The 25,203-nt window shown below is 39.8% G+C and overlaps 2 protein-coding genes across 3 annotated transcripts; one reads left to right on the top strand and one right to left on the bottom strand.

Moving 5' to 3' along the window:
• Positions 1–3,711: 3,711 nt before the first annotated feature.
• LOC110170679 (beta-1,3-galactosyltransferase 5-like) lies at positions 3,712–7,519 on the top strand. Its single transcript, XM_020936364.2, has 2 exons — positions 3,712–3,725; positions 5,814–7,519. The coding sequence occupies exon 2, from the start codon at positions 5,820–5,822 to the stop codon at positions 6,933–6,935; it is 1,116 nt and encodes a 371-aa protein (XP_020792023.1). The 5' UTR covers positions 3,712–3,725; positions 5,814–5,819; the 3' UTR covers positions 6,936–7,519.
• A 12,733-nt stretch (positions 7,520–20,252) lies between these two features.
• On the bottom strand, positions 20,253–24,921 carry LOC129409270 (protein slender lobes-like). 2 transcript variants are annotated; one of them, XM_055154919.1, is made up of 4 exons: positions 24,770–24,921; positions 22,948–23,652; positions 22,700–22,869; positions 20,253–22,138 (listed from the first exon to the last, which is right to left on the bottom strand). In XM_055154919.1, the coding sequence occupies exons 2-4, from the start codon at positions 23,632–23,634 to the stop codon at positions 21,100–21,102; spliced, it is 1,896 nt and encodes a 631-aa protein (XP_055010894.1). In that variant the 5' UTR covers positions 23,635–23,652; positions 24,770–24,921; the 3' UTR covers positions 20,253–21,099. The 2 variants fall into 2 exon arrangements, with proteins under 2 accessions (XP_055010894.1, XP_055010895.1); XM_055154920.1 differs by lacking the exon at positions 24,770–24,921 and adding an exon at positions 24,045–24,065.
• Positions 24,922–25,203: the final 282 nt, after the last annotated feature.

Below are 25,203 nucleotides of genomic sequence, written 5' to 3'. Positions count from 1 at the left end.
TCATGCAGGTTACACCAAAATTTATTTAACCTTCAGTCCCTGGACAGACTGAGGTCATAAATGCCGCACCTGACTGTAAATTACCATGTGTATTAAAGGAATCATACACCCATTAAATCAATAATTAAAGTGTTCATTCAGTCTCAGTCACCACATCAATCCACTATTTACATCATCACAGTTCATGTTGCTGTATTTATTTACACAGGGCAGATTCATGTGAGAACAGGGAGGAAACTTCACTGAAAACTACTCTGAAACTAACACACCTACTTAATTACTCTTTCTGTTTGCTTACTAGGTTTATTTATTCATTTGACAGGGACATTGTACTGTAAATGTGCTGCACAGACCAGATTTAATTCCGAACTACACTGTGAACCGTCCCTGAGGCCCCAGGGTTTTAGCAGCACAGAACTGGACCTTCATCCTCTTCATTTCTACTGGAGGCTATCACTGTTCTGATTGGAAATGACTGGGGAGAGATGATGTCTGAGCTGCCCAGTCCTGTTTAAAGATGGACTGTGTTTCTTCACAAAAACAGGCTCTTTAACTTCCCTCTCAAACCATTTCTTTTCTTTTCTTTTCTTTCCTCAGATCTTTACCTCACTGTCCTCAAAGTCAGACCTGGGCATTGTCCACATATGACCCTTTGGTCGACTCTGACCCATTTAAAGAGCCCATCTCATGCAAAATCAACTTTTCAGAGTTTTCTACCTTCTAAGAATGATGAGTGGGCCTTGTATTTGTCGCTGTAGTGTTTTTTAGATTGATTCTGTGTTTTTTTAACAAATTGCAGCGTATTTCTGCCACCCTCCCACATGACAACGAACTAAAGCTGCTACAACGATGATGCGGCAGATTCACCTATGACACGTTTGACGTACCAGAAAGCACATCGCACCCGCCCCCATCCACCGCTTCACCACCTCCACCTCTACCCTGCATCGTCTGACAATTCCCACATGAACACCTAAACAAAACTGCAGTGGACACAATATAAGTTTATCTACTAGTGTTTATTAAAACTTTACCAATCAGTAATGTTCAGCTGATGTGGACGTGGTGCTTGAGCTTCGTGCTCCTCAAAGTCCTCGTCCGATTCCGGGTCCAACACATGCGGCTGAACGCGCTGTATCTCCATGATGAATAAAAGTTTATTCCTGTCACTATCAGGGTCACGTCTCCCTCCCTCCCTGAGATGGCGGAGGAAGGGCGGCTCACTCAGAGCCTACGACACGTTTGGAGGGCGGAGCCTGTGCTTTCTCAGGACGGGCGGGGGGAGGAGCAATAGTCGGTCTTTCATAGTTCCTGGTCTGTTAGTCTCACTATTGTGTACTGGATGTTCCAGAACCCAAATTGTGCTTGTTTATGTGCAGAAGATACAATGTGAAAAGAGTTATTTTACATCAGATGGGCACTTTAAGCTCATTTGGAATCAGGAAACAAACATATTTTATAATTATACTTCATGCATGGACTAAAGTTGAATTTCTTTTATTTTAGACGTGTTTTTTTATGTAATTTTTTGTAAGTCAGCCTCACTTTTTCATTGCTTAGTCAGAACATAAACTCTTAGTCTGACCACAGTCGGGCGAGAGGGTGCAGTAAAACTACAATTAAAAATATATTTTACAATATATTATGCTGTTAAATTGTAAATTTATAGTAAATTATTGGTTAATAATTGCATTACTTTTACAGTAATTCAACGTAAATATTTTCACAGCAGTTTACTGTATTTATTTCAGTTTACAGTCCGTCTACAGATAATTACTGCCTATTACGGTAATTCTTTGGACATGGCAACCATAAATTTACAGTAAAGTGTTGTGTTATTGTAAATTACTGTGAAGTAATTACAGTAAATTGCTGTGAAATGAATGTGATCCGAGGTTATTTGAGGTCACACGGGTCAATTGAAAGGTCACGCCATTATAAAGGATCGTCAGTTTCGGAAATTTGTGAACTATCTGCGGCCTAAAATATTCACCCAATCATCACACGAGTTGGCACATACATAACCAGGGCACAGTGGATGTTACAGGTTGAAACCGGTCAAGGTCACTTAAAGGTCAAAGATGAAGCTTGAGCAACAGGAGTGTCTCAAAATCTCAGAAAAATTATGATCTATTTATAATTCTATGCATTTGTGTAGTAAAATATTAATAGTTTTCCAGATAATCACTAATTCTAACAGTTCCTTTCTCTTTCAGTTTATGCCGTTAAAATTCTAATTGGAACCAAAATAATTCCCATTTCTTGTTTTTCTGGTGAAACACGACACACTGATCTACAGTCACACAACTAACACACACACAACTCATGACAAAATGACATTTTGGTTCCACACTAGTAAACACAGACATTCTCATGTGTGACCAACATCACACAAATGTTCATGGGCCTGTACAGATACACACATTACATTGTGGACATAATAATCATGTGATATGGGCTGAGCTCCTCATAAACTGTTTCTGTGGTGATGAACTGACCCGCCGAACACCAGGTCGATGTTTCTTACTTTTCCTTTGTCCCTACCACTGATTCATAACAATAATTATTTGTGTTTAATCATTGTAATATGATGTATGTTTATGTTAATACACACTTCAAGAATCTTGGACTTCCGGTCATTGTGCAATTCACACTGGGAAGGATTTTCCGTAAAAGTGAGCATCAAACCTCCATGTTTGTTTTCCCAGTGGGATGTGTCTGTTGACAAAGTCGATCTTTTCAAGTCTTTTGAACCATATCACTTTTGTTTCTGATTCTGATATTGTCATATTTTAGTTTTGGGATTCAGACATCGTTAATTGTGTGGTTGTTGGATCCTAACAGTGGAAAACGACTCGAGAAATTTGTTTGTGAACTAATCAAATTATGAGTAACTGTATTCAGTTACAGTTACTGTTTCAATGAGTGGTAATTGGATTACAGTTACTTTGTTGAAATAAATGGATTATACAGCGGTATTTTCTTGTTCTCACATTTTGGGCTAAACCAGGACTAAACCAGAACTAAACTAGGACTAAATCAGGACTAAAACCAGGACTAAACAATATGACACTAACAGTAGATGGACATAATTTAAGGCAGCAGTGAAATCATATAAAAAGCATTTTTCTATCAATATTTTTAATCTGGTTCAGTAAAGTCTGGACTTTTTATTGTCGTTATGGAGACAAAAACATCTTATGTTAAAATATCCTGGTCTTTGTTTCTCTGCAGTAAAACAAATGCCTGTTCATGGAGACTTGGGCTCAACAGACAATTTGAAGAAAACAAACAAGAATTTTCAGGATGTGGTTGCTTCATTCATGTCGTTTTAAAAAGCACGACAATATCAAGTAATCCAAAGTATTCAGATTACATTACTCACTTTAAGTAATTTAATGGATTACGTTACAAACTACATTTTGGGGTTTATCATCTGTAATCTGTAGGGGAATACATTTTAAAAGTAAACTTCCCAATGCTAGAGATGGAGTTCACTGCAGACTGAGGTCCAGTGCTGCGATCTCTCATCAGTGCTTGTACATTTTCTCACGAAGTAGCTGTTTTGTTTTTCTCACGCCACACTCACTGAAGTGTTCACTGCACGGAACTGAGTCGACCACACTGCTCCACATGTGACTCTGGGCTTTTTAGATCTTTCCTGTAACATAAAGGGGTGGTTACCTTGGCCACGCCCCCTTCTGCTGTTCACAGACCTCAGAGCGGTAGGTAAATCGTTGTCTCTTTTGATTTTGTTATATGTTTGGTAAATGTACATTCATATAAACTAACAGAACTTGTATTTGTGTGTAATTTAACAATGCCTAACTTAGGTTTTCAGCGTTTTTGGAATATTTTTTGAAATGAATAGTGTGCGTGTGTGTTTTTGTTTTTTTTATCAACCTATTTTTAAAGGTCAGACTGCCAGACAGGGAAGTAGCAGCTGTGGTTAAAATGTGTTGCATGATACCGTAGTACAAAATGAAGTGATGAAGCGTGTTTCCCATATCTCAAAATACAGCTATGAATAAAGATGCCAACAGGATAATTTAATATTAACCATTTTAAAAAAGATATATTTATCAGTACTTAACCTGGGAAGGTTATATAATTGAAAGACAAGAGAAAAAAAAAGTATAAAAAGAGATGGGACGTTCTTAAATACCTGGAAGAAAATTAGTCTGTGTATTTATATGTTGAATATAGCATATAAACTGTTGTCGGCCATTTATAGTAAAATAAATAAATATATACAAAAAGAAAGGGGGAAAAAATGTACTACTACTACCAATGATAATGATAATTATAATAATGAAATAAATTATTGTTGTTGTAATTATTGTAAATAACAGTATTGACAATAGTAAGTGTTATGGTTGTAATAATAATAACAGTAATTGTGATAATGGTTTTGGTAATAATAGTTGCAGTAATAATGGTAATAATAATAATAAATAAAAAGAAACGCCTCAGGGTTATGATTTGAGATTTTGTCAGATGGTGAAAGATAATGAAAGGAAATGATGATGGTGAAAATAAATACTAGTTTCAGTACAGAGACTAAAAAAAAAAAAAAAAAAAAAAAAAAAAAGAAAGACAAAAGGACTTTCACTTATGAATTGGCTGCAGTGTGTCAATGTTAGGGAGCCTAGCGATGGATTTATGTTGCACTATCGCATTTATTTTTTTATTTGATTTTGCCAAATTTGTGTCGGTGTGGGGATGGGTGGTTGGGGGGAAATGAGGGGGCTTTTTTTTTTTTTTTCTTTTGTATTTGTTGTGGTGTTGTGGGTGTTGCTTTATGTATTTGTCTTTGTTTTATGCTGAATACTGTAATTGTTAAATGTTGATTGCTGTTTTATTTCTAAATGTTATATTCTGTAATTCTAACAGTTCCTTTCTCTTTCAGTGTAGCCGTTAAAATTCTAATTGGAACCAAAATAATTTCCATTTCTTGTTTTTCTGGTGAAACACGACACACTGATCTACAGTCACACAAGTAACACACACACAACTCATGACAAAATGACATAACACAGACATTCTCATGTGTGACCAAAATCACACAAATGTTCATGGGCCTGTACACACACACACATTACACACACATTACATTGTGGATATAATGATCATGTCCAGAAAATGTGTTTCTTTAAATCCATTTTGCATTTTTTCTTGAGTTTTAGGACTATCTGCAGTAAAAATTTATCTGGCTGTGTTGTATCACCGTGGTAACTGCTGAACATTCCTCCGTAGACATGCAAGCAGAGCCCCCCAGAATGATGTCACTAGTCCTGGTTTAGTCCTAGTCCTGGTTTAGTCCTGGTTTAGTCCTCGGTTCAGTCCTGGTTTAGTCCTGGTTCAGTCCTGGTTTAGTCCTGGTTCAGTCCTGGTTCAGTCCTGGTTTAGTCCTGGTTTAGTCCTGGTTCAGTCCTGGTTTAGTCCTGGTTCAGTCCTCGGTTCAGTCCTGGTTTCAGTCCTGGTTTAGTCCTGGTTCAGTCCTGGTTCAGTCCTGGTTCAGTCCTGGTTTAGTCCTGGTTCAGTCCTGGTTCAGTCCTGGTTTAGTCCTGGTTCAGTCCTGGTTCAGTCCTCGGTTCAGTCCTGGTTCAGTCCTGGTTCAATCCTGGTTCACTGTAGTTGCGTGAAAAAGATACAAAAATTCCATGACTTTCCCAAAACCTTTACTGATTTTACAAAATTCCATGACTTTTCCAGGTCTGGGCAACGACATTCTCAGTTTCCATGACCTTTGGGAACCCTGCACATCATCCACCAAGTCCTAAACTCTTCTCCTTGTGCTGTTTTTCTCGCAGGTCGAGATGGAGGATGGAGGGAGACCTGCGGAGAGGAAGTGCTCCTTCTTGAATTATCGGCGGACGATCTTCTTCCTGTTTTTCTTTAGCTTTTTCGTGATTCTGTACAGCCTCAACGTGATCGAGACCTCCAACTCCTGGACTGAGAAAATATGGTCCCACTACGTCAACGCCACGTCTCAAATAAAGCTCCCCAACTCAACTCTGAAAAAGCTCTTCTTCGATTGGAGCGCCAAAAGGACTACAACCGTCATGGCTACCTCGACGGCGCCTCCCCTGCCCCCTCCGGACTACAAATCCCCGGGGGCGTTTTACGTGGAATACCCTTACAAGTACAAGTTTATCATTAACGAACCGACGGGCTGTGAAAAACTGAAGCCGTTTTTAGTTCTGATCGTTCCTGTCGCGCCTCAGAATATCGAAGATCGCCGGATAATTCGCGAGACATGGGGCGCGCAAAAAACCGTATCCGACAAAAACATCGCTGTATTTTTCCTTCTTGGCCTCGGAAACGCTGACGAAAACGAGTTGTTGAAAGAGAGCAAACAATATCAGGACGTCATTCAAAGCGATTTCATGGACTGTTACAAAAATTTGACGATAAAAACCATGGTGATGATGGAGTGGTTGGACGCGTACTGCCCGCAGGCTTCGTACGCCATGAAAATCGACTCAGATATTTTTTTGAACTTGCCGAAACTGATGGAAATGCTTCAGAGCGCGCAGAAAACGAACTACCTGAGCGGTTTGGTGGAGCGCGCGGCCATCGTTCAGCGCTCAACAACCTCCAAGTGGTACATCCCGCGGGAAGTTTACGACGGGGACACCTTCCCGCCGTACACGCTCGGCCTCGCTTACGTTTTTTCTCGGGATCTGCCGAAGAAGCTGGTGGAGGCGGCGCGGGAGGTGAAGGCGCTGTGCATCGAGGACGTGTTTTTGGGGATGTGCATGCGTCATCTGGGTCTTTCGCCAACCGATCCGACCGTACACGGAGCTTTCCACGTGTTCCCGTTCGCGTACAACAGGTGTCAGTACTCGAGGATCGTAGCGACGGTTCTGGACGTGCACACGGACCGAAGGCAGCTGTGGAAGGACTTTTCAAAACCAGAGCCGTATTGCTGAAGGTGCCAAATTATGGAAATTTAACTACTGTGAGATTTGAGCCATGTTTTAATTTTGTTTCCTTCTGAAAAAAAAAAAAAAAAACAGACCTGGAGAATCCGTGTGTCATTCGTTCATTCGTTTTTCAAGATAAAACCAAAAATAAGAAACGAAAAAACAACAATTTTCTTCATTATTTGTCTCCAAAGCCAAAATGAAAAAATGGACAATGATTAGTTTTTTTCAGTTTTCGATTTTGTGTTTAAATGAAGAATGGGAAAAAAAAGGATAACGGACTGAACCAGTTCTGGGACCAGACCGGAACTCAGACCAGGACTGAGACCGGGACCAAACTGAGACCGAGACTGGGACTAGACCAGGACCAGACCGGGACTGAAACCAGGAGCAGACCAGGACTGAGACCGAGACCAGACCGTTACTGAGACCATGACTGAAAACGGTTTAGTCCTGGTTTAGTCCTGGTTTAGTCCTGGTTCAGTCCTGGTTTAGTCCTGGTTTAGTTCCGGTTTAGTCCCGGTTTAGACCCGGTTTAGTCCCAATTTAGACCCGGTTTAGACCTGGTTTAGTCGGTCCATATGTGGCGCAAAAGTTTGGCATTGCAGTTTAAGTTACGTAAATGGTAAACGGCCGTTATCCGTTTTTTCCATTTTTCATCTAAACACAAAATCTAAAACTGAAAAAAACAAATCATGATCCGTTTTTTCATTTTGGTTTTGGAGACAAATAATGAAGAAAATTTTTGTTTTTTCGTTTTATGATTTTTGGTTTTATTTTTGAAAAACGAATGAACAAATGATACACGGATTCTGGTTTTGTGTTTTGTTTTCATTTTGATTTATGGATCTGCGTTGAGGTTTATGCGCCGCAAACTAATTCACCGGCATAACGCTAGAAGGTGGCGTTTTAAAACTGGTGTAAATTGTGTAAATCGGGTGATTTGGCGCTCGGCCATAATTGGGCTTCAGTCGATCTACATCTCTAAAGTTTAAAAAAAAAGTACCTGCCTACTGTTGAGCAAACGAATTCTAATGTTGAGCGGTCAGACGGTTTTCACAACGAGAAACCGGCTGATGAATCAGGCTGTGCATTTGAACTTTTGGTGTGCGTTCATCCATCTTCACTAGAATCATTTGGACAATTTCAGCCATGGAATTGTCAGTCTCTACTGAACAAAATGTATGCAGTTTTTCACATTTAAGTTGCTGTTCCTTACTTTGCTAATCAGGCTGGTGCCACCTGGTGCCTCCACTCAGTTTCATTTCTCTCCAGTGACTAGGTCAGGAATCAGAATACACTAGACAATTTACAGCAGCTCTAAACCGTGCACCGACCAATCAGCTGTGAGCTGTGAAGTCATGACGTCAAACTCGTGGCGTCTGTCTGTGTCCCTTTTGTGGAACAGCACAACAGTAACCAAAGCGTCGAGATGGATGTAGACGAAGACAGACTTTCTATGTTGGCAACGATTCCCCAGATCCCCGAGGATTTCGACTCTCTGTTTTGTTTGCTGTTGTGCCGGCAATTTCTTGGACACCACTGAATGTTCCGGCGCATTACATACGTCACGACAAAAAAGCAGCAACTGGTTAAACGCACTACAGTGTCCAAAAGCCTTTTTTTTCCCAGCAAAAAGCCTCATCAGATCATTTTTCTTGCTTTGGACCAAGAACTCAGCCTAAATGTGCAGGGTTTGTGTGTTAAGTCGGGCGTACACTGTGTGACTTTTGGCCCTTTTTGAGCCGATTTTTCATTCATGTGACTGTTTTTGGGATCGGATCGAGTTTTAACTTAATCGTGTGTCATGTTTTGTGTAATAAACATGGGGTCACGAGAACCGATTAATACCTCACGACCAGCTCCTGATCAACAATCGTAGGTCACAAGAAAATCAAACCTGATTGAAATCCAGTCGCCTCGTGACGGTTTCGCTCTGTTGAAGTTTGTTCAGAACATGAATCATGAGCTGTGAACTTTTAAACCCTGTAATTTGATCGTACAGTTTGAGCTGGAGCTGAGTGAAACCATCAAAAATATCACCCAGTGTTTGTCCGACATTAAACACGTGAATGAAACAAAACACAACTCCAGGTCTGACGAGTTTGTGACGAGGAAACAACATTAGAACAGAAAATACTGTAATATTTTAAAGATCATGTGACAGGTTTTTGTGTTTTTCTAATTGTGACTTGGTTTGGTTTATTGCACCTGTGGTAAATATCAGTGTATCATAGTTACGTCAGTTAAATGGCAGTTTGAGGAAAATGTTGAGAAAAGAAGTACAAAAAAATAAAAATTCACGCACAAGGAAGGCAGTTTTCTGACAGTATAAACCTTTATTTATTTTCAATCCGTGTGGCCTTCGTTCATTCGTTTTTCAAAATACTAAAAATAAGAAAAAAAAAAAACAATTTTCTTCATTATTTGTCTCCAAAAACAAAATGAAAAAACAGATAAAGATTCATTTTTTCAGTTTTCGATTTTGTGTTTAAATGAAGAATGGAAAAAAGTGGATTACGGCCGTTTATGTGACTATCGTGACTGTGATGCTGGACTGAACCAGAACTGAACCAGGACTGAACCAGGACTGAACCAGGACTGAACCAGGACTGAACCAGGACTGAACAGTTTTCAGTCCTGGTTTGGTCCCAGTCTCAGTCCTGGTCTCAGCCTTGGTCTGATTCTGGTTTTGGTCCTTGTCTCAATAACGGTCCGGTCCCGGTCTCAATCACGGTTTTGTCCTGGTCTGGTCCCGGTCTCAGTCCTGGTCTCAATCGCAGTCTGGTCCCGGCCCCAGTCCTGGCCTGGTCCTGGTCTCAGTCCTGGTCTCAGTACTGGTCCTGTTCCCAGTCTCAATCCTGGTCTCAGTTCTAGTCTGATCCTGGTCTCAGTCCCGGTCCTGGTCACAGACTCAGTCCTTGTCTGGTCCTGGTCTAAATCCTGGTTTCAGACTTGGTCTGATCCTGGTCTCGGTCCCAGTCTCAATCACAGTCTTGTCCTGGTCTGGTCCTGGTCTCAGTCTGGGTCTCAATCCTGTTCTCAGTTCTGGTCTGATCCTGGCCTCAGTCCTGGTCTCAGTTCTAGTCTGATCCTGGTCTCAGTCTCAGTCCTGGTCCTGGTCTGGTCCCGGACCTGGTTCAGTCCTCGTTCAGTCCTGGTTCAGTCCTGGTTCAGTCCTGGTTCAGTCCTGGTTCAGTTCTGGTTCAGTCCTGGTTCAGTCCTGGTTCAGTCCTGGTTCAGTCCTGCATCACAGTTTAAGTCACGTAAACGGGAAACGGCCGTTATCCGTTTTTCCATTTTTCATTTAGACACAAAATAAAAAACTGAAAAAAAACTAATCATTATTTGTTTTTTTCATTTTGGTTTTGGAGACAAATAATGAAGAAAATTGTTGTTTTTTCGCTTTCTTATTTTTGGTTTTATTTTGAAAAACAAATGAATGAATGACACAGATTATTTTCTTTTGTCTGATCTTCTCTGTTGTGTCGTTTAGAGTCGTTTCAGTGTTCCCCTGTTAGTTTTACAGTTGCTCGGTAACGGTCACTATGTATAAATCCACAGAGAAATCCGATAGCTCTAATTAAAGGCCCTATATGATGCAAAACGGACTCTGGTGAGCTTCAAAAACAGACTGTCTACATCTGCGAAGCTCAAAATGCTCTGTTCCACCTTGTGATGTCATGAAGAGGTAGTTTTAGCAGCTCCTTTTACCTTTAGTTCAGTCATCAATGCCAATGATTCTAATGAAGGTGTGTGGAGTTTAAAAACACAGTGGAGAAACATCTGCTGTGGAGAAACTTCTACTGTGGACAAACTTCTACTGTGGACAAACTTCTACTGTGGACAAACATCTGCTGTGGACAAACTTCTACTGTGGACAAACTTCTACTGTGGACAAACATCTACTGTGGACAAACATCTACTGTGGACAAACTTGTGGACAAACTTCTGCTGTGGACAAACTTCTGCTGTGGACAAACTTCTGCTGTGGACAAACTTCTACTGTGGACAAACATCTGCTGTGGACAAACTTCTGTGGACAAACTTCTGCTGTGGACAAACTTCTACTGTGGACAAACATCTACTGTGGACAAACTTCTGCTGTGGACAAACTCTGCTGTGGACAAACTTCTACTGTGGACAAACTGTGGACAAACATGCTGTGGACAAACTTCTGCTGTGGACAACTTCTGCTGTGGACAAACTTCTACTGTGGACAAACATCTACTGTGGACAAACTCTGTGGACAAACTTCTGCTGTGGACAAACATCTACTGTGGACAAACATCTACTGTGGACAAACTTCTGCTGTGGACAAACTTCTGCTGTGGACAAACTCTACTGTGGACAAACTTCTGCTGTGGACAAACATCTACTGTGGACAAACTGTGGACAAACTTCTACTGTGGACAAACTTCTGCTGTGGACAAACTTCTGCTGTGGACAAACTTCTGCTGTGGACAAACATCTACTGTGGACAAACTTCTGCTGTGGACAAAACATCTACTGTGACAAACTGACTGTGGACAAACTTCTGCTGTGGACAAACTTCTGCTGTGGACAAACATCTACTGTGGACAAACTTCTGCTGTGGACAAACTTCTGCTGTGGACAAACTTCTACTGTGGACAAACTTCTACTGTGGACAAACTTCTGCTGTGGACAAACTTCTGCTGTGGACAAACATCTACTGTGGACAAACTTCTGCTGTGGACAAACTTCTGCTGTGGACAAACATCTACTGTGGACAAACATTCTGCTGTGGACAAACTTCTGCTGTGGACAAACATCTACTGTGGACAAACTCTGCTGTGGACAAACTTCTACTGTGGACAAACTCTCTGTGGACAAACTTCTGCTGTGGACAAACTTCTGTGCTGTGGACAAACTTGTGGACAAACATCTACTGTGGACAAACTTCTGCTGTGGACAAACTTCTGCTGTGGACAAACATCTACTGTGGACAAACTTCTGCTGTGGACAAACTTCTGCTGTGGACAAACTTCTACTGTGGACAAACTTCTGCTGTGGACAAACTTCTACTGTGGACAAACATCTACTGTGGACAAACTTCTGCTGTGGACAAACTTCTGCTGTGGACAAACTTATGCTGTGGACAAACATCTACTGTGGACAAACTTCTGCTGTGGACAAACTTCTGCTGTGGACAAACTTCTGCTGTGGACAAACATCTACTGTGGACAAACTTCTGCTGTGGACAAACTTCTACTGTGGACAAACTTCTGCTGTGGAGAAACATCTGCAGTGGAGAAACATCTGCTGTGAAATCCAACGATGTGACCTCAACATGCAAACACGGACATAAATATTTGTTCTCTTCCTCTGACAGTCTGTGATCTTCTGCCACTTGATTTCTCCTCCGTGTTCCACACACACGTTTTATTTGTTTGTATATTTTTGTTTCAGTTTGACTTGGTTCCCGAACGCTCTGATTTTCACACACATCAGTCAGTTTGAGTTTAGGCGCGGTTCTCTGTCGGCCTGAAAACACTAAAGGAGGATCAGAGTGTTTTCAGTCTGAGAGAAGAACTTAGCAACTGCAGGTCTGTTTGTGACGAGGAAACGACGTTAGGACAGATCAGAAAAGGCCTTAGAGGCGTTCAGGTGCTCGTTAACATTAGCACTATGACTTTGCTGCTATGATTATTAATAAAAACAACAATACACATAACCACACCTGGATGGAGTCTGTGGTTTCAACCAAAGATTTTATGGAACATTGAAGGTGACACTTTATTTTAGGGCCACATATTAATTGTTAATTAAGTGTTGATTTGTATGTTTATTAACTGTTACTTAACTATTAGTTGGTATTTAACAAACACTTATTAATGTTTATTAAGATTTTAGTGTTTGTACAAAAACATCTGTTGTAACCTTAGACAAAATGCATTGCGTGTTGTATAAGTACTAACATATAATTAGTAATGTAACGATACGATGTCGTCATGTACGAACCTCAGTACGATATTTATTGTGATATGATGAGGAGGCTCACAATATTATGATATTATTCATAATAACAAGAGTGACATTATAAAAAGCTTTGAGCATTATTTGATACATTTTTTGTCATTTTCATATCAGGGACATTTTGAACAGATTGAAAAGACTTTGAAGTTGAAGTTCAAAATTCAAGTAACAACTAAACAATGTTTTTGTACGACTTTGGTGAACTATGAAGCCGCTCTGTTTGATGGACTGTCTGAGCTTTATAGTGACGGCAGTCAGGAACCTTTAGTCCAGGGGTGTCAAACATACGGCCCAGGGGCCAGATCTGGCCCTCGGCTGATTTTCTATTAAAACATTTTAATTATATTTTCTATTAAAATCTTGTGAATTTTCTGTGGTGTTTATCACAGCAGCGTCTCCAGCGTCTCTGTACGTGGCCCCTCCCACCAGAGCAGCATAAATGAAGACTTGTCTCTTTCCAAACGCTCTTAAAGGACGATCGTTTTGACTGTTGACCGTGACACCCTCATCAGAAAAATGTCCAACATGAGAAAAGTGGAGCCGAGTGCAGGATTTTACAAGAAAACTGGAATTGGACCAAAATGAGTTTGACACCCCTGATTTAGTCCAACAGAAGCTGAACCTGCAGATGAGTCATGTGACTTTAAGTTTTGTTTCTGTAAAACGTAAACAAATGTGTCAAAGCTGCATTAAACACATTATTATTCAATGTATATTTGAGTCCTCGTCGTAGGAAATAGAAAAAAAAAAAACTTAAATTCTTAAATGTGATGGTATTTTATATTTCAGCTCCAGTTTATCCACTAACCTTTTAAACCTGACGCCGTTCACCGCGGCAAAATGCAAATCTCTCTCTGCACACTGTCTGCTGTTTGTCCGTCACCTTTTCTCTTTTCTCGTTTCGTGTCAAGACAAACAAAAAATGCTTCTAAACCTCAGACTTAAAAGAAGCCGCAAAGGATTATGGTCCATGTAGTTTACACTGATCTGTGCTACAGGAGCCACCTGAACATTCTTACTTTTGCCCAAAGACACAGAGTTTAAAACTGTGACGACGATACCGAGATAATAATAATAATAATAATTATTATTATTATTATTATTATTATTATTTTACTATTACCTAACTATGAATATGTGATCCTTAAAAAGTGTTACCAAATTTAAATTAACTATTGATCACAAACCGTGAAAAAATAAGTTATTTTTTTAGACACCTTTTCTATGGGTATATTCTGAGTGAACTTTACAACATTAAAGGTGCACTATGTAACTTTTCTGGCGGGTTTTACCAAGTACTTGCCTCCATGGAGCCGTCACAACTTTCCCTGGAATGTTCCACAATACGGCATTTTACTCATTTTTAATTTCTTAACGTTTTTATTGCTCAAAGATGCAGCGTAAAACATGCAGTCTTACTTAAAACAGGGTCTCCTCTCCACAGATCTGACCTGTAACTCCCCTGGTCTGGTCTGGTGGAGGTGGATACGTTTAATGCCATACTGCGGAACTTTCCAGGAAAAAACAATAACCGTTCACCTCAGGCTGCTCCTCTCGACGTGGAGGGGCAGCGGCTCTACCCCGAGCTCCTCCTCGCCCCACGACCCGACCGTCCAGCAGAAAAGTTACGTAGTGCATCTTTAAAAACTGCGTGTAAATATTATTGTGAGAGATTATTTTTCTGTACAAAAAGAGAATGTAAAATGTTTTTGCACTTGGGGGCTGGTGTTAATGGGAAAAAAATTGTGAATTAAAGATTTACAGAATTTTTTTGTGTGTTTCATTTATTTGTGTTTTCAATATTTAAAGGTGCATTGTGGAACTTTTTCGTGACTTTTACTGGAGTATTTTAGTTGTTTTAGTATCTTTACTTTTACTCAAGTAACAGCATCGAGTACTTAGACTTTGACAAAATTTATTGATCCACAAGGGAAATTATTTGGACACAAATGAGAGTGAGTTAGTGCAGTTGTAGGGAGTATTATCTGTTACATAAGGGTCAGTTGTACAGTTGTAGGGAGTATTATCTGTTACATAAGGGTCAGTTGTACAGTTGTAGGGAGTATTATCTGTTACATAAGAGTGAGTTGTTGTACAGTTGTAGGGAGTATTATCTGTTACATAAGGGTCAGTTGTACAGTTGTAGGGAGTATTATCTGTTACATAAGGGTCAGTTGTACAGTTGTAGGGAGTATTATCTGTCACATAAGGGTGAGTTGTACAGTTGTAGGGAGTATTATCTGTCACATAAGGGTGAGTTGTAGTGCAGTTGTAGGGAGTATTATCTGTTACATAAGGGTGAGTTGTTGTACAGTTGTAGGGAGTATTATCTCATATAAGGCTGAGTTGTACAGTTGTAGGGAGTATTATCTCATATAAGGCTGAGTTGTACAGTTGTAGGGAGTATTATCTGTCACATAAAGCTGAGTTGTTGTACAGTTGTAGGGAGTATTATCTGTCACATAAGGGTGCGTTGTTGTACAGTTGTAGGGAGTATTATCTGTTCCATAAGGATAAGTTGTACAGTTGTAGGGAGTATTATCTGTTATATAAGGTTTAGTCGATGTACAGTTGTAGGGAGTATTATCTGTCACATAAGGGTGAGTTGTACAGTTGTAGGGAGTATTATCTGTTACATAAGGTTTAGTTGTTGTACAGTTGTAGGGAGTATTATCTGTTTCATAAGGTTTAGTTGTTGTACAGTTGTAGGGAGTATTATCTGTCACATAAGGGTGAGTTGTACAGTTGTAGGGAGTATTATCTGTCACATAAGGGTGCGTTGTTGTACAGTTGTAGGGAGTATTATCTATTACATAAGGTTGAGTTGTTGTACAGTTGTAGGGAGTATTATCTGTTACATAAGGTTTAGTTGTTGTACAGTTGTAGGGAGTATTATCTGTCACATAAGGGTGAGTTGTACAGTTGTAGGGAGTATTATCTGTCACATAAGGGTGAGTTGTTGTACAGTTGTAGGGAGTATTATCTGTCACATAAGGGTGAGTTGTACAGTTGTAGGGAGTATTATCTGTTACATAAGGGTGAGTTGTACAGTTGTAGGGAGTATTATCTGTCCCTCTGGTGCAGTAGGTGAGCAGGAGTGTCTATGATAGAAAGCCGTTTGTCCAGGGGCATCTTACGTATTTTAAGATTAATTCATCTTAAAATATTTAAAACGACTACGACTAATAATAAAAAAAATAATGATAATAATAAAGTTAAATGTGCTTTGTGTAACTTTTCTGGTGGAAACGCTTTTCTAAGTATTTTTGAGCCATAAAAACACCTGTAACTGAATAAATTTAAAGTCGAGCTGTTTAAAGTCGCACTGTGGAACATTCCAGGCAGAGCAATGACGTATCCATGGAAACAAGCAGAACAACCAAAAAGTTACACAGTGCACTCTTGTTACAAACCAGCGCTAAGGACACAAACAAGATGATGATGTCATTTAAGTGGCTTTATAAAGTAAATGTAAAAAAGTACAACAACCAAAAAGAGTTACAAAGGACAACAACTCAACACTAACTCTAAAGGGACTAAGATAAATTAAAAAAAATACAAATACCCAAGAGCCGAGCCAACTGGGAGTCACAAAAACGATAGGCCAATAGCGACCTCTAGTGTCTCAAACTCACAATACACCCTTTTTTTAAAAATTGAATTCTTATTACAGAAACATAAAAAGACACATACACATAAACACATTCTTACATAGATAATTCAAAGCCAAAACGAATCAAAAACAAAATTGACACAAATCAAAAACAAAACTTAAACTGAGGCAGGTAATGCGTACAAAAAAAATAAAAAATCAATACAAGAAACTGAGAAATTGGTTAAAAATAAAATCCTAATTCTTCTGTAATTTTAAGTGTTTTAAGAGATTTTATGTTAGAAATAGTTTCAGTGTTTGAAGATAATTTTTAATTTCTAGAATAATGATTTTGAAAAGGAGTCTGGAATTGGAGAATTTGGATTTATGGAAGTGAAATTTTCCCAACAGAATGAAGGGGTTTACTAAATATTCAGTTTGATATTGTTTATGATGGAAATGGGTTATTACACTTGAGCAGAACAAATGAATCTGACGAATGTTTTTTCTTGGATAAGTGTTTCTAAATTTGACCAAAGACCAAAAGACCAAGAGTATTTACAGTAATAAAAGAGACGGCAGATGGTTTCTTCTTCGCTACACAATTTACACTTAAACAGGAGGCAACAAGAACCGGCCGGAGGAAAAGACGTACAGGACTTTTATTGGACTTTTATTGAACTTTTACTGGACTTTTATTGGACTTTTACTGGACTTTTATTGAACTTTTACTGGACTTTTGAACTTTTGGACTTTTGTTGGATTGGACTTTTATTGGACTTTTACTGGACTTTTATTGACTTTACTGGACTTTTTGTTGGATTTTATTGGACTTTTACTGGATTTTTATTGAACTTTTTGGACTTTTATTGGACTTTTATTGGACTTTTATTGGACTTATACTGGACTTTTGTTGGACTTTTATTGAACTTTTATTGGACTTTTACTGGATTTTTATTGAACTTTTATTGGACTTTTATTGGACTTATACTGGACTTTTGTTGGACTTTTATTATACTTTTACTGGACTTTTGTTGGACTTTTATTGGACTTTTACTGGACTTTTATTAAACTTTTATTGGACTTTTATTGAACTTGTATTGGGGTTTTACTGGACTTTTACTGGATTTTTATTGGACTTTTATTAGACTTTTACTGGACTTTTACTGGATTTTTATTGGACTTTTATTAGACTTTTACTGGATTTTTATTGGACTTTTATTAGACTTTTACTGGACTTTATTGGACTTCCATTAACATCGGCACCAGTATAAATGATCTCAAATATTTTCTGCACTTCTGCTAGTTTTGTTTATAAGTATTGTAATGCGTTTCTTGCAAAAAAAATATAGTTCAGGCTTTTATTTTGAAATGCCGCTTTACAACAGGAAGCTGTCACGAGAAAGCGGATGTTTACCTCTCAGACAAATAGCGCAACAGAGATTTTTCTGTTTGATTTAATCTATAAGTAGTTCAGAATTAATTAAGTTAATACATGATTCAATCCCCGCTTAGCACCTGGTTGATGAGGGATAAAGGTTCGTGTAGAATAATACTGGAAATGCTTTGCTTTTTAAATGTTTTCTGTTTTTCATAGTTTGAGCTAAGTGCGTTATAATTTTGTCCAGCAGATGGCGCCAGTGCTCTTCGCTTAAGCAACGTGCAGCGTGACAACATCATTTTAATGTGTAATTTCATTGTTCAATATAGATAAATGCCAAAGTTCAGGCTTTATGAGATTTGTTGAGATAAATAGTAATTGTTGATCACTCAGATAAGAGATCGTCAGAAGGGCAATAAATGATTAAATTGTGAAAGGCAAGACAAGTTTATTTGTAGAGCACAATTTGCACACAAAGTAATTCAAAGTGCTTTACAGAATAAGAAAATATTAAAATCACAATAAAAACAAATCAAAACACAAATAATCATCATAAAATTAAAGATTAAAACTAAAAAAATAAAAGAGAGAGAGACATTAATTACATAAATTGGAGTGAAGAGTGCCGAATAAAAACCTTTCAGTTATATGCACAGTAAAACAGAATCATTTTGAGCCTGGATTTAAACAGAGTCAAAGTAGAGTCTGTCTCACATCTTCAGGAAGACTGTTCCAGGTTTTAGGTGTGTGAATCTGAAACTCTGACTGGCCATGTCTAGTCGTGACTCTGGGCACCAGCAGGAGTCTGGTCCCTGAGCTCCTCAAACTGCGAGATGGTTCTTTAAAGTCTCTGAGCCACAGGAGCCAGTGCAGAGACCTGAGCACAGGACTTATGTGCTCGTACTTCCTAGTTCGAGTCAGGACCCGAGCTGCAGTGTTCTGGATGTTCTGGATGTTCTGGATGTTCTGGATGTTCTGGATGTTCTGCAGCGTCTCACAGCTCGTTTGGAGAGACCAGTGAGCAGAACATTACAGTATCTAACCTACTGGAGACAAACGCATGGATAAGTGTCTCCAAGTCTTATTTAGACAGTTTAAACCTTAGATTTTTGCTGTTTTTTAGATGATAAAAGTCTGCAGATGTTATTGATTTGATGTGGCTGTTAAAGTTCAAGTCTGAGTCCATTATTACCCCGAGATTTCTTGCCTGATTTGAAGGTTTTAGAGAGAGAGACTGGAGGTGATGCTGACACTGTCCCTTTCTTTCTGTGGACCCAAACACTATGACTTCAGTCTTGTCAGAGTTTAGCTGGAGAAAGTTGTTTTGCCTCCACACACTGATCTGTTGGACGCAGTGACAAAGTGAGTCCACAGGTCCAAGAGTAAAAAGTACTCACTGTTAGAACTAAGTGTTTTATTCTTTTTTTTTTTTCTTTTTTTTTTTTTTTTTTTTGTAGCTCTTCCGGTGTGTTCACAAACAAGTCCTGTAATAAAAGTTGTGAACCATCAGTATTTGAGACCATCATTTCAGTCAGTTCTAATGTTTCAGTGTCAACGAGGAGCGTCTCCAGCAGGACGGACAGGAAATAAGCATGTGGCGTCAAAATAAACTACTGATGCCCTTTCAAAATAAGTGGCTAAAAACATTACAGTTGAGCAAACACAGTGCATCACATCAGGAGATTGGAGAATGACCAATGTGAAGATAAATATTAAAAAATGACGTAAAAAATCAAGATGTGTGAAGAATCCTTCAGTCGTCCAGGTAGAATTCATGAGGAGAAAATTCAGTTTGTCGACTGGACAAAAGTTAGTTTGGTTGAAGACGTTTCGCAGCTCATCAAACTGGTTTCAGAATGCTGGTGGACACTTCCTTATATCTGCTGTTTAGAGAAGGATTCTCTTTCTTAAAAGAAGAAGCCATTTTTCTTAAAAAAGAGAATCCTTCTCCAAACAGAAATGGAGGACTCAGACACCGTCTGTCTCCTATTTACAACTCCATCCTCAAAGCTAATTCAAAACAAACAAGAGAACAACAGGTGTAGTCAGGTCAGGTTCAGAGGTGTAGAAGCTCCATTATGGACCTGAATTGTTCTGGTAATTATACCCCACATCCTGTACTGGTCAACAGGCCCAACTAACTAACAGAAACTGTAAACAAGTGTGTGTTAGTTTCAGTTAGTTAGTTCCTCCCTGCAGATATAAGAAAGCGTCCACCGGCATCTGACCAGAACTGAAGAAGCAGCTTGGATGAGCTGAGAAACGTCTTCAACCAAACTAACTGTCAGGGAATTCTACCCAAAGGACATCAAAATACATTAATAAAGACACACCAAAAACGAGACGGTTAATTAATACTTGTGCCAGGAGAGTTGAGGACTGCCTGCCCCTGGCTACGCTCTGGCCGACTCTGCCCAACAACTCTCCGAACACTCATTTATTCAAAATTATGACACAGATAAGGTACAATACATGACATCATATCACACGGTGTTTACATGATCACATACTAACAATCTTTTAGTCTAAACCGCCCCCCCATTTCACACTTGATTACATGTTCCAGGTGATAAACAATCAGGTCATGACTTACGTTGAACACATGATGGGGAAAGCCCTTAGCTGCTTTTCTCATGGAAGATAAATAGGTTAGGTTAATGAGTCAGGAACTCCTTAACTAGGTCATATGATTGCATATATGGAAAAACCCAAAAAACAATTATTGATAACTTTATTCACACACACACAAATGATTATGTCGTTAAATGATTCATAACACTTAAAATAACATAGAAATTCTCTCACACTAACTTTTGTCCAGTCCACAAACTGAATTTTCTCTCCACATTAAAAATCAACTTTATGAAGAACAACTTCTGAAGGGAAAGTCCCATTGTTGCTGTGGCACAGTGGCAGAGTGGTTAATGCTCTCGCCTCAAAACAAGAAGGTTTGATTCTAGGGCAGCGCAGGGCCTTTCTGTGTGGAGTTTGCATGTTCTCCCTGTGCCTGTGTAGTTTTCCTCTACTTCCAAATATCAAGTACATGCCTGTGGGGCCCCTCTTGTATAGTTCTAAATGGAATTCATCCAATCGACAATGAATGTGTAGCAGCATAAAGCTTTCTAATATACAGACGCGTCGGATGTAAATTGACTTCATTCAATACCCTGTCCTGAAATTGTAGAACTCGATAAATCAATCTATCTCCTTTCCCTTCTGAGTTTCTTTTTCTTTTTACTTTTCTTCTTTCTCTTCGGAGGCAACCCTTTGGGGGTGAAGAACACTGTGCTGTGGTCTGAAAACCTGGTGGGTTCCACAGACGAGACGTTGATTCCAACACTGGAACGGGCCAAGACCAGGTCCAGTGTGTGCCCTCGTATGTGAGTGCTCTCGTTCACGTGCTGAACCAGGCCGAACCGGTCCAAGAGCTTGAAAAACCTTTTTGAATGTCTGTTTGGTTCATCAACCCAAATATTGAAATCACCCGCGATTATGACATGTCTGTAATTATCAAAAGCGTTTTGCAAAAGAACTTCCAACTCCTCAAGGAACTGTTCTACCGGTCTGGAAGGAGGGCGATAGATATTCAGGAGTAGGATTGTCTCATGAGACGATGGATGGTTTAAACGTGCAGCTATGTACTCAAAAAAGAAAAAGAAGTCAAAATATGTCTGTTCACATTCAAACTCATTGGAGAAGATGAGTATCAGACCTCCTCCACGGCTGTAGAAACGGGGATCGTTCAAATAACTGTAATTTGGGGGCAGAAGGGACTGAAGTGCAGACTGAAGTTCAGCGTTGGAGACGGTTCTCAGCGGTAACCAGGTCTCTGTGATGAACAACACATCCAGGGCGTTGTTCAGAATCAGACCGCTCAGGTGGCTGCCATTTCTAGTCCTAATGAATTTATTAAGAGAGCGAACATTGAGCAGCGCCATCCTCATCTCATTTTCATCATCTTCTTCATCCTCCTCATCTTCTTCATCCTCCTCATCTTCTTCATCCTCCTCATCTTCTTCACTTTCTTCAGTTTCGTCATCTTTTCCATCTTCTTCATTTTCTTCACTTTCTTCATCTTCTCCATATTTATCTTCTTCATCTTCTTCATCCTCCTCATCTTCTTCATCCTCCTCATCTTCTTCATCCTCCTCATCTTCTTCATCTTCTTCATCTTCTTCATGTTCATCATCTTCTTCACTTGTGGGGCAGTGAGTTGTTGCAGCCTCCTGAATCATTTTCCTAAAGAGGAGAGAAATAGCAGTATTAAATATTCATATTGTGCTAAATCTACTTTTAAGAGATTTACTCATATTACAGAACTTTGATTGCCATGGTCAGTGAATAAAACTCACAAACTAGGACCTGTTTGTGAATGGAGGAGGTGAGGATGGACTCAGCGATGGCCGTGGAGAACTGCACCATCGTCTGGCCTGGAGATGGGCTTTTTTCAGATGATCCTTCTTGATAAGGGAGCTAATGATTGGCCCGTAACTCTAACTCTGGAGTCTTGTTTGCAACAGCAAACAGAATAACAACTCCAGCTCTGTGGTCTTTAGAATCAGTGTCCACATCTAAATGTAAACCAAAGCCATTTGTCATGTTCTAAGGGAACCTGCGGTGTGCCACAGGCTCAGTGCTTCCTCCCTGATTTCAGAGGGGGGTGTTATGTTGGTTGTGTCAAAGAAAAACAAAGGCTTAGTAAATCTTTGGTAGGTTTTAATGCAGACAGCTGTAGTTATCAGTGGAATCAGACTGGTAAAGTCCTGCAACAAAGAGTCAAAGGTTGTCTGAGGTACTCACTGGATCTGAGAGAGATTGTTGGACAGGTTCCTTACAGCCTCGTCGATCTGCTTAGCTGTGTCTCTCAGGGATTTGCTGGCTTTAGTCTCATGTTTATTTTTGATAGCCTCTGTCCAGTTGTCTATGGCTTCAGGAAGAGAAAAGACCAGCCCCACCACACCACCAAGAAACTGAGCAGGCACAGAAAGAAACCTGCTTCATACAGATGCTGCAGAGACTTCATAATAATATTATAAAGATGTACTCACCTTGGAGGCCCCTCGTCCAACCACAGCTTTGCCGATCTGCTGTCCTCCTTTTGAGGCAGCTCCAGCCAGTATTTTCCCCTCCAGCCGAAGAGAGAAGACAGTCAGGACTTCTAGGACCTCACAGACCAGTGAGGTGGACAGGCGTTTGGTGATGTTCTTGACCCATGGATTCTTCATTAAATGTTGCATCAAATCCACCAGATCTTCTATGTCTATGTCACTGTTCGGTTTGCTTCTCCGGGACATGGCTTTCAGAATTTCATTCACCACATACTGGTCCTGTTTATCAGCACTGCTGGATGGACACTCCTTTCTCAACTCATCAAACTGTTTTTTTATTTTGTCAGCGAGCTCACTGCATTTCTTGTCTATTTTCTCAATTTTCTTCAGTTCCTTGCTGGACTTGAAGCTCTCAGTGATGTTGGTGACGAGGCTGACGCCCGCTCCCACAGTTCCTCCCACTGCTCCCCACAGAGCCAGAGAGGCTCCCCCAGTGAACAAGGCGCCTACAGCAGCTACCGCTGACCCCACCACAGTCACAGTACTGCCCACTGTGTCCCACACGTTGCAGTCCTTCCTCAGGGACTCCAGCTTTTGCGCCAGAGCTCTCATGTTAGAGCTGCAGTCCCTCGCCTCCTGGATCCAGTCATAGATGAGCCTCAACAGGCGGTCTGCGGACCCCGACATGGCTGCTCAAATCAGAACCTGCAAACACATTAGAATGGCAACATTTAGAAGCACATATGAGATAACTGAACATTCTTTTGTTGGGACATTTTGTGCTCCCTATAACAGTAGTATGTTCCCTATATGTGTTCTGTTCCATATATATATACATATATATATGTGTGTGTGTGTGTGTGTGTGTGTGTATGTTCCCTCCATGTTCCCTACATGTAACAGTAGTAAGTTCAAAACTTCTTTCCCCGTGGGCCGAAATCTCCACATTACCCAAGGGGCAAACTCGGGGTTCAGATGCAAACAGAGCAGAGAAGATATTTGACTAAAGTTTTTTATTGGACTTAAAGGAGACAAAAGAGAGCCTCCTCTCCAATATGAACCATTAATGCACAATTGAATTTAAATAGATAACCTACAAATCTCTGCATCTGATGGCTCAGCTCCACCAGCTTCAAGTGATGAATTTGGCCCACACACCACATTTGGACATCTCTGTCTTGTATATGGGCTTCACAGACCAGACTAGGCCCTGGTGGTGATGTGCTGCAGTGTGTTTTTGAACCCTCTGGCCTCAGTGTGAAAGAATGCTGCACTGGAGAAAAACATTGTGTTTTCATTTTGATCATCACATCAAGATAAGCTTGTTGACTTCCGATACACCGCAGACACAGGAGACTCTGCCCTGTTTCACTCTGTGAGTCACAGAGCTGTTTTATAAATACACTGAGGTACCAGAGACACTTCCCAAACTAATGTGAGTACCACACGCAAAATGAGACAAGCAAAGAAAGTCACGAAAGAAAAGCAACATTTCCACCATGTTTTTATTTGAGATTTTAACTATTTGGTTCCAAAGGCTCTGGTCTAATTGTTAACACATGATTTGATGCAGTTACATAACGTGTCTCCAACAAAACCAGGACTAAACAAAACTAAACCAGAACTAAACCAAGAATAAACCAGAACAAAACCAAGAATAAACCAGAACAAAACCAAGAATAAACCAGAACAAAACTAAGACTAAACCAGAACAAAACTAAGACTAAACCAAGGTTAAACCAGAACCAAACCAGAACAAAATGAAACAAAAACAGAACCAGGTCTAAACCAAGGTCATGTCAATACAAATGGGACAACTTACTTGTTCAGTTGTTTTCTCAGGACGGTCAGAGAGAGAGAGTAGGACTTAAGTTGGACATAAGTAGAACTTAAGTACGACTAAAGTAGGTCTCATCGATGTGTGTAGTTAATGTTTACTAAATGTGGACTGCGTGTGGTGGAGACAGGCACAGACTTGATTGGACAGAGGCGGGCGGTGGGTCCCTCACTTCCTGTCAACAGTCTTGTACAACAGGGTGAGACCAAGCAGTGGAATCAACCAAGAGTTTACTTGAAAAAAACAAGTGGTTTTATTTTTATATTTACAAAGTTGGGTAGTACTCATTTACATTTTTACTAACTTCTTAAAGAAATTGTTGTAACACAGAAATAGACTGTATTTTATTTATTTTTTACAATAACACAACAACATGATAAAGCAACATATATAAACGGAGATACAATATAGTAAAATGC

This window comes from Boleophthalmus pectinirostris, unplaced genomic scaffold, assembly GCF_026225935.1.
Source record: "Boleophthalmus pectinirostris isolate CB_2022bp ecotype Guang Dong unplaced genomic scaffold, ASM2622593v1 HiC_scaffold_19, whole genome shotgun sequence".
NCBI lineage: Eukaryota > Metazoa > Chordata > Actinopteri > Gobiiformes > Gobiidae > Boleophthalmus > Boleophthalmus pectinirostris.
Note: the sequence above shows the minus strand (reverse complement) of the source record. Positions and strands in the feature narration are given on the sequence as shown.